General features: G+C 47.4%; 2 protein-coding genes across 3 annotated transcripts in view; one reads left to right on the top strand and one right to left on the bottom strand.

Annotated features, from left to right (window-relative positions):
* cdk17 (cyclin dependent kinase 17) overlaps positions 1–9,767 on the top strand; it is a 35,636-nt gene extending 25,869 nt beyond the window's left edge. The window contains exons 5-17 of one of the 2 annotated variants that reach the window (XM_030342476.1): positions 891–1,016; positions 2,120–2,176; positions 2,599–2,713; positions 3,124–3,218; positions 3,575–3,637; positions 4,004–4,127; positions 4,703–4,823; positions 5,305–5,402; positions 6,569–6,674; positions 7,432–7,474; positions 7,986–8,076; positions 8,564–8,641; positions 8,912–9,767. In XM_030342476.1, the coding sequence (XP_030198336.1) occupies positions 891–1,016; positions 2,120–2,176; positions 2,599–2,713; positions 3,124–3,218; positions 3,575–3,637; positions 4,004–4,127; positions 4,703–4,823; positions 5,305–5,402; positions 6,569–6,674; positions 7,432–7,474; positions 7,986–8,076; positions 8,564–8,641; positions 8,912–8,952 (1,158 nt within the window). In that variant the 3' untranslated portion in view covers positions 8,953–9,767. The remainder of the gene's footprint in view (positions 1–890; positions 1,017–2,119; positions 2,177–2,598; positions 2,714–3,123; positions 3,219–3,574; positions 3,638–4,003; positions 4,128–4,702; positions 4,824–5,304; positions 5,403–6,568; positions 6,675–7,431; positions 7,475–7,985; positions 8,077–8,563; positions 8,642–8,911) is intronic. The other variant, XR_003974082.1, reaches the window with a different exon arrangement.
* Positions 9,768–11,150: 1,383 nt separating this feature from the next.
* The window catches only part of elk3 (ETS transcription factor ELK3), a 10,070-nt gene continuing 2,550 nt past the window's right edge, over positions 11,151–18,670 (bottom strand). The window contains exons 2-5 of the mRNA XM_030342477.1: positions 18,364–18,572; positions 16,150–16,911; positions 13,323–13,445; positions 11,151–12,471 (exon numbers count right to left, since the gene is read on the bottom strand). Of these exons, the coding sequence (XP_030198337.1) occupies positions 12,376–12,471; positions 13,323–13,445; positions 16,150–16,911; positions 18,364–18,570 (1,188 nt within the window). The 5' untranslated portion in view covers positions 18,571–18,572 and the 3' untranslated portion in view covers positions 11,151–12,375. The remainder of the gene's footprint in view (positions 12,472–13,322; positions 13,446–16,149; positions 16,912–18,363; positions 18,573–18,670) is intronic.

Below are 18,670 nucleotides of genomic sequence, written 5' to 3'. Positions count from 1 at the left end.
CTGGTCATCCTTGGCTGGGTTGACGGGATGCCCAGGCTGGCTCTGTGAGGGCTGGGCTGGGATACAAGACAGGAGGGTCAGTCTCTGGAGGATAACAACCAGCACAGCGATGGGAGGACTATTAAAAAGGACTGTTCATGTTGGGGACGGACACACCTTTAACATAGGGGTTAACCATTCATTAAGATGAGTTAAGGCATTTATAAGCATTGACTAACAATTAACGGTTAACATATGGTCTTGTTATCGTTTACTAATGGTGTTAATTTTAATCCAATCCAATCTGCTTTATTTATATAGCACAATTTAAACCAACACAAGGTTCCCAAAGTGCTGTACAACAAGATAAGAAACACACTAAAAAACACCACAGAAGCACAATAAAAGAAGAGGGGCTCAATAGGATAAAAGTAATCTAAAGTAATGAAAAGATGAAAAACTAAATAGAATCTAATAAATAAAATCGAATATAGTAAATAAAAAATACCCTTCCCACATAACGCATCTACATAACATCAGCACGCTTCCTGGAGTTAAAAGGTAACTTAACTAAGGTAATGGTCCTTATGTTAACTAAGGTATTAATGATTGCATTATTACAAAGGAATAACCCTAACCCTATTGAATAATGTATAAATGAATCCCTTAGTTAACATGAAATAAGGACATTAAGTTAATGAATTAATTATTGACCCCTTATTGCAAAGTGTCACCATTTATATGGAGGCTTGGGGTTAAATAATTAACATGGCACCTTGTTTTCTCCTCTCTCGTGTGTGTGTGTGTGTGTGTGTGTGTGTGTGTGTGTGTGTGTGTGTGTGTGTGTGTGTGTGTGTGTGTGTGTGTGTGTGTGTGTGTGTGTGTGTGTGTGTGTGTGTGTGTGTTAACAGGACCTGAACAAGCGGCTCTCCCTGCCGGCTGATATCCGTATCCCAGACGGCTACCTGGAGAAGCTGCAGCTCAGCAGCCCCGGCTTCGACCAACCCCTCAGCCGCCGCTCCCGCAGAGCCTCCCTGGTGAGAGAGAGAGAGAGAGACACAGACAGACAGACAGACAGACAGACAGACAGACAGACAGACAGACAGACAGACAGACAGACAGACAGACAGACAGACAGACAGACAGAGAGACAGACACAGAGAGACAGACACAGAGAGACAGACAGACACAGAGAGACAGACAGACACAGAGAGACAGAGACAGACAAGGCGTGTTTTGCACTCTCACAACACACACGGACATACATGGGAGGCACGGGGTTCGCCTCTGCCCGCCTGCACTCGGTTTCCATGGCAACAGTAAAAGTACCCCCTGATCAGATGAGTGTGCAGTCCCAGAACTTTGCTGCACTTGTCCGTGAGCAGGTGCTTCAGGGGGCGCTCCACATGAACCAAACTGAGCCCTGACACGCCCCCCCCCACCCACTCACACCACAGAGGAGCATTAGCTCACAGATTTAGATTAGCGCTTACATCTGCTGCTGTTATGACGATTGATCTAAAACGTTGAGATAAAACAAGAAAAGTTGTGACAGTTTCTCCAAAAAGGGAACATGTGCATCTCCTGTGATACGTGAAGGCGTATTATGTCACCTCTACTTAAAGATAGGGTAGGCAATTTATTTTACAAGCATTTTTTTGTCATAATTTGTTGAAATTGCATTTTAGTCCGAACATCAATCAATAAAGCAAAGAAAGAAATCGCATCCAAATAGATTAAAATAAACATCAAGATCTGGCTGCACTATTAAATAAGTCCAAGTGAACGTATATGTACACTGAACCACAAATGATTTGTCGCGGCTAGACAAATCCTTTGGCAGTCAAATCAAGCATGTATAATCAAACTCCTAGCTTAAAATAGCTTATACTAGCTTATAATAGCTCATAAGTCAGCACTATGCTTATCAGGCGATCGGGCCCCAAGGGTGGGAAGAGCTATTCTAGTCCCTCGGAGTTGCACATCACAACAGGTCACACAGGAGTGGGAGGAGGAGGAGGTCTGTAACCACAGCAAACAGCTGTGTTCTCTGTGTTGTTGACTGACTGTGTGTGGATCCTTCTCCTTCTCTGCTCCTCAGTCTGAGCCTCTGTGTTTGTCCCTCTCTCTCTCTCCTCAGTCTGAGATCGGCTTCGGCAAGTTGGAGACGTACATCAAACTGGACAAACTGGGCGAGGTGAAGAGCGACCTCCTTTCCACATTCGTCTGATTACATTTATTAACACGAGAAGAGAATGTATTTACACTCATGTATGTTTCTTCACATATATATATATATATATATATATATATATATATATATATATATATATATATATATATATATATATATATATATATATATATGTATATATATATATATATAAATTATGTATTATTGTGATATTATTGTATTATTATAATAATGCTATCACATTTATTAGTATTATGTACATTAACGTAATGACTTATCTTGACTTTACTTACTCATCTTAATCATCAATGTGTGTGTGTGTGTGTGTGTGTGTGTGTGTGTGTGTGTGTGTGTGTGTGTGTGTGTGTGTGTGTGTGTGTGTGTGTGTGTGTGTGTGTGTGTGTGTGTGTGTGTGTGCTCTGCAGGGTACCTACGCCACGGTGTTTAAGGGGCGCAGTAAGCTGACTGACAACCTGGTCGCGCTGAAGGAGATCCGGCTGGAGCACGAGGAGGGGGCGCCCTGCACGGCCATCAGAGAGGGTACCCACCCCCCACCCCAGTCTGTGTTGATGGGATATTATATTGTTGAATCCATCTCCTCTGTCTCTCAATCTCGTGGTTTTTTTTCTGTCTTTCTTTGCACCTATTTCTTTAAATGTAACTGTTCCTGGTCTCTCTCTCTCTCTCTCTCTCTCTCTCTCTCTCTCTCTCTCTCTCTCTCTCGCTCTCTCTCTCTCTGTCTCTCTCTGTCTGTCTGTCTGTCTGTCTGTCTGTCTGTCTGTCTGTCTGTCTGTCTGTCTGTCTGTCTGTCTGTCTGTCTGTCTGTCTGTGTGTGTGTGTGTGTGTGTGTGTGTGTGTGTGTGTGTCGGTCTCTCTCTCTCTTTAATCATTCTTTCTCTCTGTCTGTCTCACTCTAATCTCTCTGTCTCTCTGTTTGTCTCTCTCTCCAGTGTCGTTATTGAAGGATCTGAAACATGCTAATATCGTCACGTTACATGACATCATCCACACGGACAAAAGCCTCACCCTCGTCTTTGAGTACCTGGTGAGTCTCAAGTTGATCCAATGCATCATGGTCCGTGTAGTTCATTTAGCTGTTGAGATAATTAACTGATCTCTGACCATTCTATTTGACACTATGTCCGTGTCCAAAATGTTTCACTGGTCCCCTGTATTCTTTGGTATTTTGGCATATTAGCATATCATTTGGTGAGTCTATCAGCAGAACATGAAACAGAAAATCTTCAAGCATTAAAATTATAATCCTGAATGAGCAGAGAGTTTATAGATATTAATCGTCTCTCTTAGTGGTTGCAGCCTTAGAATTAATGTTATTGAAGTATTTGCATTGTACGTTTACTACTGGTTCCTGTCTAATGGCCGACGCCCCTTCCTGTCCAGGATAAGGATCTGAAGCAGTACATGGACGACTGTGGCAACATCATGAGCATGCACAATGTGAAGGTAAGGACCGGGGGCTTTCAAGGCTTATCTGACTTATGTTCAGTTCATTTCTCTTCACTTCCTGTTCCGTCCTTCCTTCCTTAATTGGGCCTCACACATTTCACTTGTCTTAAATGATATGTGTTGTGTGTGTGTGTGTGTGTATGTGTGTGTGTGTGTGTTTGTGTTCATGACCTTGTTCGTGTGGGTGTGAAATTATAAGCTCTACTTCCTTCCTGTCAGACTGAGATGTTTACTTGTTCCTGCAAGATCCCACCCCTCTCACATCTGACACATCTATTGGCCCTTGTATTTTAACTGGTGGACGTCAATGAAGGATTTCAACGTGCATATGTGTGTGTGTGCGTGTGTGTGTGTCTCTACTAGATCTTCCTGTACCAGATCCTACGAGGTCTGGCCTACTGCCACAAGCGGAAGGTCCTCCACCGAGACCTGAAGCCCCAGAACCTCCTCATCAACGAGAAGGGCGAGCTCAAGCTGGCCGACTTCGGTAGGACCCTAGCGGACACACTTAGCGCCGTGGGAGGGAGAGGGGTGTTATTATTATGGGGTTCCCACTCTCCATGTGCAACACCAGACTTGACCCTTGACCCCGGTGAACTTCATAGCTTGAAGTTTCTTTAAAAAAAAACCTTGCATCGTATTGAAATCGAATCGTTGAACTAGAGCTCCCTTTTTCTCTTTCCTCTTCTTCAAAATCGTTTACTTTGTGTGTTTTCTACCACTAAGTGTGGGCTAAGTGGGTCAAGCAAGTGGAGCAGAATTGTTGTGTTCGCACAGACCAAATTGCCAGTTTGTGAGCAACCCGGAGCGGGGCATTGGGCTGTGCAGTGTGGGCAGGGTACCCCCCCACACACAGCTGCCTGTGATTGGTCCTCATTACCACGTCATAGTCATGTTGACCATTGGGTTACAAAATGTTGATTACGTAATATGTATTTATCTCGTGTGTGTGTGTGTGTGTGTGTGTGTGTGTGTGTGTGTGTGTGTGGGGGTATGCGTGCGTGTGTGTGTGTGTTCCTGTGTGTGTGTGTGTGTGTGTGTGTGTGTGTGATGCCCATCCAGGCCTGGCCCGGGCCAAGTCAGTGCCCACGAAGACGTACTCCAACGAGGTGGTGACGCTGTGGTACCGCCCCCCCGACGTCCTGCTGGGCTCCTCCGAGTACTCCACGCAGATAGACATGTGGTGGGTATCTCACACACACACGCACGCACGCACGCACGCACGCACGCACGCACGCACGCACGCACGCACGCACGCACGCACGCACGCACGCAAACGCACACATACACATACATATACACACATGCAAACGCACACGCACGCACGCACATGCACGCACACACATGCAAACGCACACATACACACACACACACTCCTCCTGCACACACACACACACATACCCACACACACAAACAGCTATGTTGCCCGTGTTACACAAACAGAAACGCACACACGCCCACACACACACTGGAACTAGTGTTTCCTGGTCGGCTCTATTTCTCTGTGGGTTGCACTTCCTCCTTTCACGAAAACGATTTTGATGCTAAACCTTTTTACGTTTGTGTGTGTGTGTGTGTGTGTGTGTGTGTGTGTGTGTGTGTGTGTGTGTGTGTGTGTGTGTGTGTGTGTGTGTGTGTGTGTGTGTGTGTGTGTGTGAGAGCAGGGGCGTGGGGTGCATATTGTACGAGATGGCGGCGGGTCGGCCCCTGTTCCCCGGCTCCACCGTGGACGATGAGCTGCACCTGATCTTCAGGTTACTGGGTGAGTGGCTAGGAGGACTAGTCAGGGTCGCACCAGGAGGACTAGTCAGGGTCGCACCAGGAGGACTAGTCAGGGTCATACCAGGGGGACTAGTCAGGGTCGCACCAGGAGGACTAGTCAGGGTCATACCAGGGGGACTAGTCAGGGTCGGACCAGAAGGACTAGTCAGGGTCGCACCAGGGACGACTAGTCAGGGTCATACCAGGGGGACTAGTCAGAGTCGGACCAGGAGGAGTAAGACTGAACCTCATGGTGGGGCAGTGTGCTGCTTGCTCATCCACTGTGATCACCATGGTAACATATCTAAAAGGGGACACATTATACCACCTGGTGTGTGTGTGATTAGCCATTACAAGCCGTTTTAAATCTGCCTCTTCTGACATCAGAAGTGGGCGTGTCCACCTAGATGTATGACGGATAGATCAGTCTACCAGCCAGATGTCAGAAGAGGCAGATTTTCATAACGTCTTGTATTGGCTCATCACACTCACACCTTGTGGTATAATATGTCACCTTTAATACATTAATGGTACTCGTACGCTTAGCAGCACCCCCACCCCTGCCTTATATCAAAACATACCGTCCACCCCTATGTATGTTGGATTGACCAATTGGTACAGTCCATTGGGTAGGCTGGTAGACCAACCCATCCATCATACCGCTGGTTGAACACTTGACTAGAGGCCTTATTAAGGCCCAATCCTATTTCTACCCCTTACCCTTACCCCTTCCCCTTACCCCTTCAAATCAAGGGGGCGGGGTAAGGGGAAGGGGTAAGCAGTAGAAAATTGGCTTGTCATGGCAAACCAACATCACACCCCGTGGGGAAATAGGAGCCCTTTAATGCATCAGAGAGAGCAGGTGTCTTTGGTCTATGGCAAGATAAACATGTCAATATCATGCATTACACCCATTAAAGAGATTTTTTCGATTTGGCTCCTGTGCGTGTGTGTCTATGTATTGTATGTGTATACCACGTACACAATGGTTTGAATGGTTATTGTACATTCTCTGTGGTCCTTTAATAACAAGCTACCGGATCCTCGCTCTGGTCAACGAGTTCCAGCTATTCTGAAGCCATGACATTGTGTAGCTGTAGAGCGGCATTATTGACGTGTGTGTGTTTGTGTGTGTGCGTGTGTGTGTCGCACGTGGCGGTTTCACAGGCACACCGACCGAGGAGAACTGGCCAGGGATCACGAGCATAGAAGAGTTCAAGTCCTACAAGTTCCCCAAATACAAACCACAGCCCTTCATCAACCACGCACCCAGGTACCACTCCCGTGTGGCCCGTACTTAGACGCGCGTGTGTGTGTGTGTGTGTGTGTGTGTGTGTGTGTGTGTGTGTGTGTGTGTGTGTGTGTGTGTGTGTGTGTGTGTGTGTGTGTGTGTGTGTGTGTGTGTGTGTGTGTGTGTGTGTGTGTGTGTGTGTGGTTGTCGGTGGCCGTGTTTGTGTGTGCGAGCGTGCGTGCGTGGGTGCGTCTATGTGTTTTGGCATCTTTTGTGTGGCAGGTGCACGTGCGCATGTGCGCGCACACACTCATTCGAGAGCGCTGCTACATTGGCAGGATATCCTGTGGAACATTTCAGAGACAGCCTCTGGGCTTCCTTCCTCCCCTGTGCGCTCCTGTATTCCCACCAGAAGTCCCCCCCGAGCAGCCTCTCGCCTCAACGCCGACCACACCGACGCGCCCGCTTCCTGTTTCCACTGTCCCCCCTGTCTCACATCCATCGGCCACACATCCCAACGCAACACACCGCCGTCCAACGCGGCGCACACGTCCACAAACCCACAGCCCCATTGACGGTTTCACTCGTCGCGATGATGTTGGGATGTGTATCCCTGCGCTACGTCGGCCGTTCGTGAATTAGCGGTTATGCGTTGGTTTCGGTCGAGCCACTTAACGATGATAATGGCCGTCTGCTTTTAATTGCGCGTTGACAGACCATAATTGTTTTCATTTAGTCTGATGGCCGCGTCGTCTCTGTGCAATGAACACGATTTCCTTTGTGTTCTTACTCTCCACAGACTGGATACAGAAGGCATCGAGTTGCTGTTGTCGTTTTTAAAAGTGAGTCCCCTGTGATAATCTTTGTTCTGCAAACGTTGAATGTGTGAACAGAGGGTGTTGGTGTTAGGTGTGGCAGCTTTCGTTGGTCCTTTAGCGGTGTTTATGTCTAGCCCTGTGTGGTAATCGGTTTCCATGGAGCTGTCGATAGTATTATGAATAGATATAGGCCTGTGTTTATTGATTGATACAATGCAGTACCGTTTATAGCCAAAAGGAGGCAAGTATGTTTTTTGTACACATTATCGTGGGCATAGTTTGAAGCCGGTCGAGATTTTGCTCGATTTTTGAGGTTATTTTAAACATCTATGAAGTGGAGAGAACGTTGGTTTGCTGCATTCAAATAAAGATTGACGCCTTTTAAAGAAGGAAAAACTGTATGCGGTAATAAAAAGCAACACTTTGCAGTCACTTCACAACAGCAGCTAAGGTGGAAAAGGCAGTCAAAGATTTATATTGGTCACTCTATTGTGGGCCTTTTTGATTGACATCTCTGGTCTGCCCACCCCTCTAGTTTGAGTCCAAGAAGAGGATCTCGGCGGAGGAGGCCATGAAGCACGGCTACTTCAGGAGCCTCGGCCTCCGAGTCCCCACACTGCATGAGAGTACGTTACCGTGGCGATCTTCCTGCTCCTCCTCCCCTTCTTTGTCTTCCTCCTCCTCTTCCTGCTCCTCTATCTTCTCCTCCCCATCTTCCTACCTCCTCCTCCTCTTTTTCGTCTTCTTCCTCCTCTCCTTCTGTGTGTGTGTGTGTGTGTGTGTGTGTGTGTGTGTGTGTGTGTGTGTGTGTGTGTGTGTGTGTGTGTGTGTGTGTGTGTGTGTGTGTGTGTGTGTGTGTCCTCCTCCTCTTCATCTTCCTGCTCCCCCATCTCCTCCTCCTCATCTTTCTATCTCAAACTTCTCTTCACCTTCCTCCTCCTCCTCCTCCTCCTCCTCCTCCTCCTCCTCCTCCTCCTCCTCCTCCTCCTCCTCCTCCTCCTCCTCCTCCTCATCTCCCCATCTCCCTATCTCCTCCTCCTCCTATTCATATGTTGTATGTTTGTAGAGCTGTGTTTTGCCCATCGTTCTCCTGAATACTGTTTTGCATTGCAGGTATATCGATATTCACGCTCAAAGAGATTCAGCTGCAACGAGACCCTGGATATAGGAACTCTTCCTACCCAGACTCTAGTGGGTGGATTACACACACACACACACACACACACACACACACACACACACACACACACACACACACACACACACACACACACACACACACACACACACACACACACACACACACACACTTGATCCACAACACACACACAATGCAATGATCATTTATAATTAACTAACTTCCAATATCTAAACTGGTACCTTTATTACGATGTGATTAGTTATTGTGTAATCAGTGTAATTGTATTAAGGTTGTCATTACTTTCCTCCATTGTTTCCAAGGCAACGGAAAGATCAACAGGAGACAGAGCATGCTCTTCTAGATCATCGACCTGACCAGAGGAAGAGGATAGTGGCACCCCACTTCCACATGCACGCGCACACACACACACACACAAATCTTTCACCCTTCCCTGGAACACAGGAAGAGAGAATGACTGGAGTGGAACCAGGGAAAGTGTTCAAATTGCAATGCTTGTACGTAGATCTGTGTAAATTTGTGTGTGTGTGTGTGTGTGTGTGTGTGTGTGTGTGTGTGTGTGTGTGTGTGTGTGTGTGTGTGTGTGTGTGTGTGTGTGTGTGTGTGTGTGTGTGTGTGTGTGTGTGTGTGTGTGTGTGTGTGTGTGTGTGCATGCATGCGAAGGGGTGTTTTTGCTGCTAAACTACTACTGTATGTATTTTACATGCCGTGTGTGTGTGCCTGTGTGTGTGTGTGTGCGCCTGTGTTTGTGCCTGCCTGCCTGTGTGTGTGTGTGTGTGTGTGTGCCTGTGTGTGTATGTGTGTGTGTGTGTTGACATGATGTGAACCAGAGTCGTGGCGGTCTACAGCCGGCAGGTCGATGCAGATATTTTATTGTTGTTCACTTTGATTCTCTAAGGTTATTTAGTTTTGTTCTAATGGTTAAATTATGGACTCAAGTCGTGGAAACGTCAACGCAACGTTTTTCCTAATGCTCTCGTCGTGCTCGCCCTCGTGTTTGGGGATCGAACGCCTTTTGGTTCGGTCCCTACTTTAGATATTTAAAAAACGTATATTATGGATTTCTTTGGCGAGTCGGGGCGCAAAAACGACTTGGATTCCCATGACGCGTGACTCGTGTGGAAAACATTCCGAACCGGGACAAGGACCCGAATCCCCCTCTGACCTTCCATCCCTCCTCCAGAACATTCCGCCACTGCTCCATCCCGACCCCCCAGGGACTCTGCTCTCTTCTGGGGGTTCGGGACCGCAGTACGGGTTGGGTTTAGGGGGGGGGGCGACTGGGGTGGAAGAGTAGGTATCATCCCAGCTGATGAGCGGCTGGGGGGGGGGGGGGGGGGCTGGAGGGGGGGGGGGGGGGGGGGGGGGGGGGGGGGGGGGGGGGCTGGAGGAGGGGGGCTGGAGCCATGGCTGTGTGTTGTCAGCCGAGGGCGGCAGAATTGGACGACACTTGTACATTGTCATCGAAAACGAAACGCAAGGGATGCTTCCAAGTTTGAACACCCCCTCCACCTGCTGCCGTGGTGACGGGGAAGCCAGGGGCAGGAAACCCGCAAGATTGATGTTCGGCAGGAACTGACCCCCCCCCCCTCCCCCTCTCACTCCAGGAGATTTTATGCAACTAGCAGATTCTTCGAAGGTCATCGACTAAAGCTACTGTTTGTTTTATAATTGTTTTTATTTTGACGCTAACTGTAATGCTCTCTGATTGGCCGGCCCCTGGCGGTCAATCGGGGGGCGGCGAGGACTGTGACCGAAAAGGGCAGCACGGGCGTCCGCGTCACCTCCGTGTCGGACGACTTCGATGCGACCGGACAGTATTATTTAGACGTGTTCTCTATGTCGGCGTCCTTCGACCTTTCTTTGTGAACCGCTGTGTCATTGTGGCATGCTAAGTCGGCCTGAGGAATAAACAATAAATGACAACAAACAACAACAAAAAAAATATATGTGGTTTTGCGAAACTCAAGAACGCAACTCAATCTTTGAACATTTGTACACATGATTAAAAATAATAGATTTCAAATTGAAATGTTAGTCTTAACAGGGGGCTGTGTTGTCTGCAATTGATGCTGATGCTGCAGAAGTGGCGAGTGCAGAGGTCCCAGGTCACGATGCTCTCATCCTGCAAGGTAGCAGTCAGGCCGTCAAACGCCGCCGTTTTATAGGCCTTTCAAATAACTGGGCCACTGATCTGGGTCCCGTGCCCCGCCTAAGAGACTAAAGACCTTTGGCTTTAGAAAATGAGATACTCAGTCCCAACCTTGAAACTTTGCAATGAAAAATGGCTGACAGCACAAATGCAGGATAAGTGCATGTTAGTATGGGGGACTTCTGCAACTACTACTAAATATTATTATTATTATTATTGTTGTAATAATGTACTTTTTTAAGTGTATGAATGGCCTGACTTGACATGTTTGTGTGTACGTGCGTGTGTGTGCGAGTTTGTTCGAAAGATATACCTGCTGTTTTTTTTCTCGCATTATCTCGGAGACACTGATGTGATTCGATGACAGCAGCGGACAAGATGTGGCGGTGTACGTTTTTACTGGATCTATTTATTTCTCATAACCATCAGAAGTAAATTTAGTCTGTTTCATAAAAAAAAGCAAGTCTTTGTCTTTCATGTTGCTGCTGCTTGAAGCAGATACGGTGGTATCACATTCGCAACCACAAGCCCACACACACACGCACACACACACACACACACACACGTCTGTTACAACTGTAATATTGAAGAGCATTCAATGCCTTATATTTATTTAAAGAATCTTTGTTCCTCAACTTAGCAACAACAACAAAATAAGCTCCTTTTTAATACATTTTTTTTTAATCAATTCCTTTATATAAAAAATAACCAAAGCTGTTTTACAAAAAGCTTTTGTGCAATATTGACATGGGGTTTTGTCGAGGAAATTATTTGGATTGAACACATTTACATAATTCTTACAAGAGGCACAGCCAAGACAGAGTAACAAGGAAAGCAGTGCATAGGTTATAGTAAAAAAAAAAGAAGAAAACACATAGAAGAACATGGCTAGAAAAAAGACGATTTCACAGCCTCAAATACATTTACACAAAGCGATGCAAAAAAAATCACCACAGAACGTTGTACAGAGAGTTCTGATGTGTGGCCCTCTGTCTGGCAGGTCATCTGCTTGGATCCTAGGAATCACTCGGGCCTGGGACCACTTTGGAAAAGATTGTTTCAACACATTGTTTGTGTTGGATAACAAACATGTTCTCGTTTTAAGATGACCGAATAAAAAAATAAAAACAAAAAAGACAGTAAACACTTAGAAAAGTTAACTGAAAATTAAAGTTCCTCACAGAAGGAGAGCTTCAAAATGAAGCCTGGGTTTTATTCTTCACTTTGAAGTTAATGCAATTGAAACGCATTTCCACGACGATGATGATGATGATGACGAAGGCACAGCCCAAAGACAGATGAGTGCTTTTATAAGTGTCTTTTTTTTATAGTGGGCAGGTGTTAAAGGCTAGTGGACTCAGCTCTAATGTATCCTAACCCAGGCTAGCAGGGCCCAGTCTAGCCTTGTTTGGGCTAGTGAGGCCTAGTTTAGCCCTCTTGAGCCTCGTTTAGCCTGGTTTGACCTGGTTTAACCAGGTTTGACCTGGTTTAGCCTGCTTTGGCCAACTTTGGTTTGGTTTAGCCCAGTTTGGCCAGGTCAGCCTGGTGTGGCCGGGTTCCACCTGTGGCGACCTGTTGGACCTGGCCTGGCCTGGCCCGGAGCCCAGGGGGGGATCAGGACGTGTGGGGGCTGTGGGAGAGGAGCAGGTGGGGGGAGTGGTCCAAGGTGGGCATGGGCAGAGCGAAGGTTCCGTTCACCAGCGTTGGAAACTACAAATCAAGATGACAAACAAAAACAGGAAATTAGCAAAGAGAAGTTCTACTTTGTCCATACATTTAAGGTGGTCCCCCCCCCCCCTAATAATTCAGTGGTCATAGATGTGTGGTGTGTGTTTGTTTAAGACCCCGACCATGACCGCTGGTGATGCATCATGGGAGACTGCATAGACCCACTTCCTGTTGCGAATGACTGGCTGACAGGAGACAGGGCGGAGCTGCCTGACCTCCGCACCCAGCCCCCACCCCCACCAGCTCCACCACCAACGCCTAGCCAACAGGAAGCTGCCATCCCCCCCCCCCCCCCCCCCCATCCAAACCAGAGAGGAAACATCTGTAGCCTATTTTGAAAGAAGCCCGCAGTGAATCAGTGTACTCCTGTAGTCACCAACCACCAGCCTCCTCCTGCATTGCTCACGCATGGCTCTGCCCCAGTAGCACTGTTACGTTTTATTAAGCTTCCGGACGCTTGAAAGGTGCAAGCCCGAAACTAAGCTACGAAAGCTATATATTTATATTTAAATACAAAAATTCGATATTTTTTAATTGTTCCAAATGAAACTAAGCAACAACGATTAAGTCAACAGGGTTAGGGTTTAAGAAAAAAATACAGTCAACACCCCCTGGACCTAACTTCCTGTTTCAACAGGAAGTGCATCAACATTCTGCATCAAACCATGCTCCGTAAGCGTTTCATGGGGACGTTAAATTCCAATGTGTAAGCGAGTGTGTGTGCACGAGCGAGTGTGTGTGTGTGCAAGAGTGTTTGTGTGGGTGTTTGTGCGAGCAAGAGAGAGAGAGAGAGGGTGTGTGTGTGTATGCATGAGTGTGTGCGTGTGTGTTACCTGGAACAGTGGCGTGTGCCCATGCAGGTGGGCAGGACTGAGGGCCCCCAGGGGACTCAGACTGCCCCGGAAATGGAGCCCAGAGAGGAGCGGACTGTGGGCGAACAACAGGCCTGAGGAAGTCTGGAGGAGAGAGAGGGAGAGAGGGAGAGAGGGAGAGAGAGAGAGAGATTAGCAAACTCCCATTCCAACCACTACCTCACTTTATATACTCTGTGTAGATTTGTATTTGTATTGTTTAATCTAATATGATTGGCAATTGAAAGGTAAATGCCTAACCCTTACCCCCTAACATTTGAGAGAGACAGACAGAGAGACTATGTTTACAGGGGATACAAAGAGAGAGAGCGAGAGAGAGAGAGAGACATGATGTTTACAGTGTCAAAATAAGAGCGTAACACGCCATGCCTTTCAGTGTCTGTGCATGCCGTCATTCCCTCCTACTAAGCAGTGTGTGTGGGTGTGCGTGTGTGTGCGTGTGCATGTGTGTTTGTGTGTATGTGTGTGTCTGTATGAGGTGGCAGGGCAGTGTCCTCTTGTAAACACTCCTTTATGAGACTGGCTTACTGAGCTCACGCACACACACACACACACACACACACACACACACACACACACACACACACACACACACACACACACACACACACACACACACACAGGGTTTGAATTACAAATTACTTTTTTACCCTCTTTATCTTGTCTCTTTCCAAGCTATGCTTGAGGTCTGGGGTCTAGTGGGGCTGAGGGAGGTCGGGGGGTCTAATGGTGGGGGGTCTGTGGGGGTCTAACAGGGGTGGGGGGGACGGGGTCTGGATTGCGTTGCCCTTCTTGGATCCGTAAGCACTTCGGGTTATAAGTGTTTACTGTAGCATTTAAACAATGTCCCAACTTCACTACACACACACACGCACGCACGCACGCACACACACACACACACACACACACACACACACACACACACACACACACACACACACACACACACACACACACACACACACACACACACACACACACACACACACACACACACAGTCTCCCTAGCCCATAAACTCAAGGTTGTGGGTTCAACTCCAACTCAAGCCACCACCATGTGCCCGGGGCTGGGGGGGGGGGGGGGAGGGGGAATGGAATCTCTCTGCCTCTCTTCTGCTTCAACTCACTGCCGTCCAGCGGAACGTGCCAGCAAAATACTTCACCCTACTTAAGTAGTATTTACATCTGAATGAAGTTTAAAGTCCTTCTCTTTTTTCTCATAATGCCTCCGGAGAATGAAATTTGGGCCGATGCACGCGGGCCTGACTAAGGACGTTTTCAGGGGAACATATGGCTTTACTTAGCGACCGCTCCTCCCTTCCCCTACCCCCCCCCCCCCCCCCCCCCCTCCTCCCCCCCCTTTCCGCTCACCTCTTTCCATTCCCTCCCTGTCTACAACTCTCACTTGTTTTTTTCTTTCTTTCTTCAGGCGTTACTTCTCTCTCTCTTTCTCTCTCTCTGCCAGCTCCCTCCCTGCATGAGTGTGTGTGGGGGTGCACGTGCGTGTGTGTTTTGTCTGTGTTTGTGCGTGCGTTTGTGCTTGTGCGATTGCGTTTGTGCCTGTGTGTGTTTTTGTGTTTTAGTCCCTTTGTCCAGTGTGTGTGCGTTGGTTTAGTGTGCTCGGCAGAGCATATCTGTGTGTTTGTTTACTCTGCATTGGATGTGTGTGTGTGTATTTATATCTGTTGTATGACATGTGTTTGCATGGTTGCATATTTAGCATTTGCACTTTTTATATTTAGCATGTTTATATATTGTGTACTTGGTGTGTATGTGTTTATATATTGTGCGATGGGTGTGTTTGTGTAATGTGTTCTTGGTGTGTAAATGTTTATTTATTGTGTGATGCGTGTGTTTGTATAATATGTATTTGGTGTGTGTATATGTTTATATATTGTGCGATGTGAGTGTGTTTGTGTACTTCGATGTGTTTATATATAGTATATATTATTAAATGTTACCTGTATGATGTGTGTATGCGTTTTATATATTATACAACATATCTTTATGTATATGGTAGTATGTATATGTATATTTCTATGTCTGTGTGTGTTTGTGTTTCTATGTATGGATTCAACATGTAGTACTTGGTGCTACATGTTGAATCCAGCCCATCCAGTGCTCTCCTCTGCCACTCCCTGTACATAGCAGCCGTTCAACCAAATCTCAAATGTTTGCTGTCCTGTGTAGTGTAGACGGAGCTCACCGCTGACATCAGCACAGCTGAAAAAAAAATTCACTATCTCTTGTTTCTACATTGCAGCTTTTAGAAGCAGCTGCTTGGCTTATTATGAATTGTATGTGCCCAAATGATGTTTGCACTGTTACGTCTTCATTGTTGAATGCACATATTGTAGTACCCTTCGGACAAAAGCGTCAGCTGTATTAATGTAATGTAATATAATACATTAGTTGGCATGAGCGGCGGCCTATAAGATATTTTGATGAAACGGCGGGAGAATGAGAAGATGTCCATTTTGTCCATGATTTTTTAGTCAATATAATATGTGTTTGAAATTGTAAATAATTACTTTTCCTTTTCTTTTTAGAATAATATTTAAAAGACACGGTGTGAGTCTTTTATATGTTATTATGTATCATCATATATATTATTGTCTACCTGTGTAATAGATAGTATATACCATTATATATATATAAAATAATACAATATTATATATATATATCATTATTGTTATAATATTGTACTAATTATTATATGTATCCCTGGTTGTCTACCTATGTGATGTGCCTATATAGATATAATATTTAATACGTTATATAGTTATACCTGTGCAGCAAAGAACGCTGAGGTCAAGGAGCCTGAGGGCAGCGCTGGGCTGTTGAGCGCGATGGAGCCGATGTCACTTCCTGTCAGCAGGAGGGGCGGGGCCAGGATCTCCAGGGCTCTGGGTTTCCGGCTCTTGGAGGAGGCGTTGCTCATCCCTAAGCCGTGCAGCCGCTCCCGGTCCCTCTGGCCCGACGACAGATTCAGAGGCTGCACGCTCTGCTCCCATTGGTCAGTCTCTGGCGCCGGGCTCCGCCCCCGCCACAGGTTGAGGGCGGGGCTTGTCGACGGGGAGGGGGAGGAGGCGGGGGAGGAGGAGGAGGAGGGGGTGCGGACCTGCCGAGGGGACGGGTGGAAGGAGCGGTAGAGCTCGCCGGGGGCGGGCGGGGGGCTGCGGGGGGGGCCCCTGCCAGAGGAGGCGCGGTTGGGGACGAAGCGTATGACCGAGGAGGGGCCCTCGTCGTAGGGGTCCGCCCGGGGCTCCGTCTTCACGGCCCTGCGGCGCTGGGGCGAGTGCTGCAGGGAGCTGACGGTGAAGGAGGAGTACAGGCCGGAGTGGAGGTAGCCGTTGCGGCCCCCGTGGAGCCCCGCCCCCTCCTCCTCCTCCTCACCCCCCTCCCCCTCCGACAGCCCGGCGCCGGGGTCCTCGCCTCCGCCGCCGCCGCAGCCCCCGAACTCCACGGCCGCCGGGTCCATCTTCAGGATCTCCGGGAACGACACGAACTTGTAGACAAACTTCTGGCCGATCACTTTCTTGATGATGTTCTGTGAGAGGACGAGAGGCGGAGCCTGAGTGTGAGTACATACATCAACGAGTACCGAGGGTTGATTGACGGCTCGATCTTAAAGCAGGGGTCACCCACCTTTTAGAACCTGAGAGCTACTTCATGGGCACTGGGTCATACGAAGGGCACCCAGTTGTACACACTCTTCTGAAATAACTAATTTGCTCAGTTTGCCTTTAGTTATATATATTGCTATTAATGATGAATGATACTCATCTATGTGAAGGCATGTTAATTAATCAAGTCATGTTAATGATTTCTCACAATAATTATCAACAATGACTAAAAAAAAGGTGGGTAAGAGTTGTTCGAGAATGAGTAGGGCTATCTTTAGAACAGGCCTGCGGGCGCCTCATGTGGTCCTTGCGGGCGCCATGGTGCGGGCACTGTGTTGGTGACCCCTGTCTTAAAGGCTCCGCTAGTCGAGTCAAGTCCATTGACCTTAATCAGAGTAACAGCGAGAGCAGATAGGAGAGATCCCTTTTCCAGGGATCGAGAGGTGGGCAATGGTTAGGAGGCAGCAGGCCTTGATCAATTGCACTTCAGTCTACGCTCAATGTTGCGTTCCGAAAGTGCAGTCCTGAAGTCATTAACGTTGGTGTCTGCCCTCCGAACACACCATGATAACGCATTTTGAGAGAATAAACAAACCCAACGAACAGCACTGAAGGGATTCAACTGTACTATATATTAGTGTTGAACGGTGATAAAAGCACTCCTGTTCGTTTCATCTTATTTATTGCAGTTAAACCTTGACGGAAACACTTCTACACATAATATGCCATCATGTCTTCCAATAGAACGGAACATATATCTATCTGCAATGCCTGCATGAGCCAAAGCCTATATGCAAGGTCTTCGCCTCACTTCATATTGAGTTTGTTTCGGAATCAGAAAATAAAAAGAGGGGCACACTCTGTCGAACAAAACCCCAGTATAAATGCTCTGTTCCCGATCACACAACACGTGGCTCTTCTTATCTCTACCAGTGAGAGGGACATCAAATCAAGATGCTTGAACAAGAAAACACGTTGCACTGGCGGGGTCAGCGACTGCCGGCTCTGTCTCTATACTGCTCTACACCCTACCGCTCCGTTTGGAGCCAGAGGCTGGGCTGAGGTAGCCACTCCCTGAGGTGAACTCCCAACAGAGCCATGGGGAAAGGGAAACTCTATGAAACGGGACAGATTCAGACTTCTGAACCGCTTGTACCGAAGTAAATGTCGGAACATTTTTGATAGACTTTTTATACAATATTTACCATACTATTATACTTATAAAGACATTTACGCTCTTCAACATGGCGGCCATTGTTCAAATTCATCCGATTTGTCATACATATAATAAATCAGCAAAATATCTCCCCATTCCTTCCGATTATTATTTTTCCTTATTGGACTCTTTTTGCGGGGTCGGTTCTCTCCAGCGTCACCTTGTCATAGTAGTAGCGCAGGGCCCGGCTAAGCTTGTCGTAGTTCATGTTGGTCTTGTTCTTGCGCAGCCCCCACAGCTTGGCCACCTCCTCGGACCGGAGCAGCTTGAACTCTCCATCAGTGGACGTCCAGCAGATGAGGTGCTTGTGACTCTGGTCCAGAAGCAGCTGGAGCAGGAACTGCCACAACGTGATGGCACTCTCCATTGCTGTGGGTGGCCCAGGGGGGGGGGGGGGGAAGAGAGAGAGAGAGAGAGAGAGAGAGAGAGAGAGAGAGAGAGAGAGAGAGAGAGAGAGAGAGAGAGAG

The sequence above is a fragment of the Gadus morhua genome, chromosome 19 (assembly GCF_902167405.1).
Source record: "Gadus morhua chromosome 19, gadMor3.0, whole genome shotgun sequence".
NCBI lineage: Eukaryota > Metazoa > Chordata > Actinopteri > Gadiformes > Gadidae > Gadus > Gadus morhua.
The sequence above is the reverse complement of the archived record's forward strand: the minus strand, read 5'-3'. Positions and strand labels throughout refer to the sequence as shown.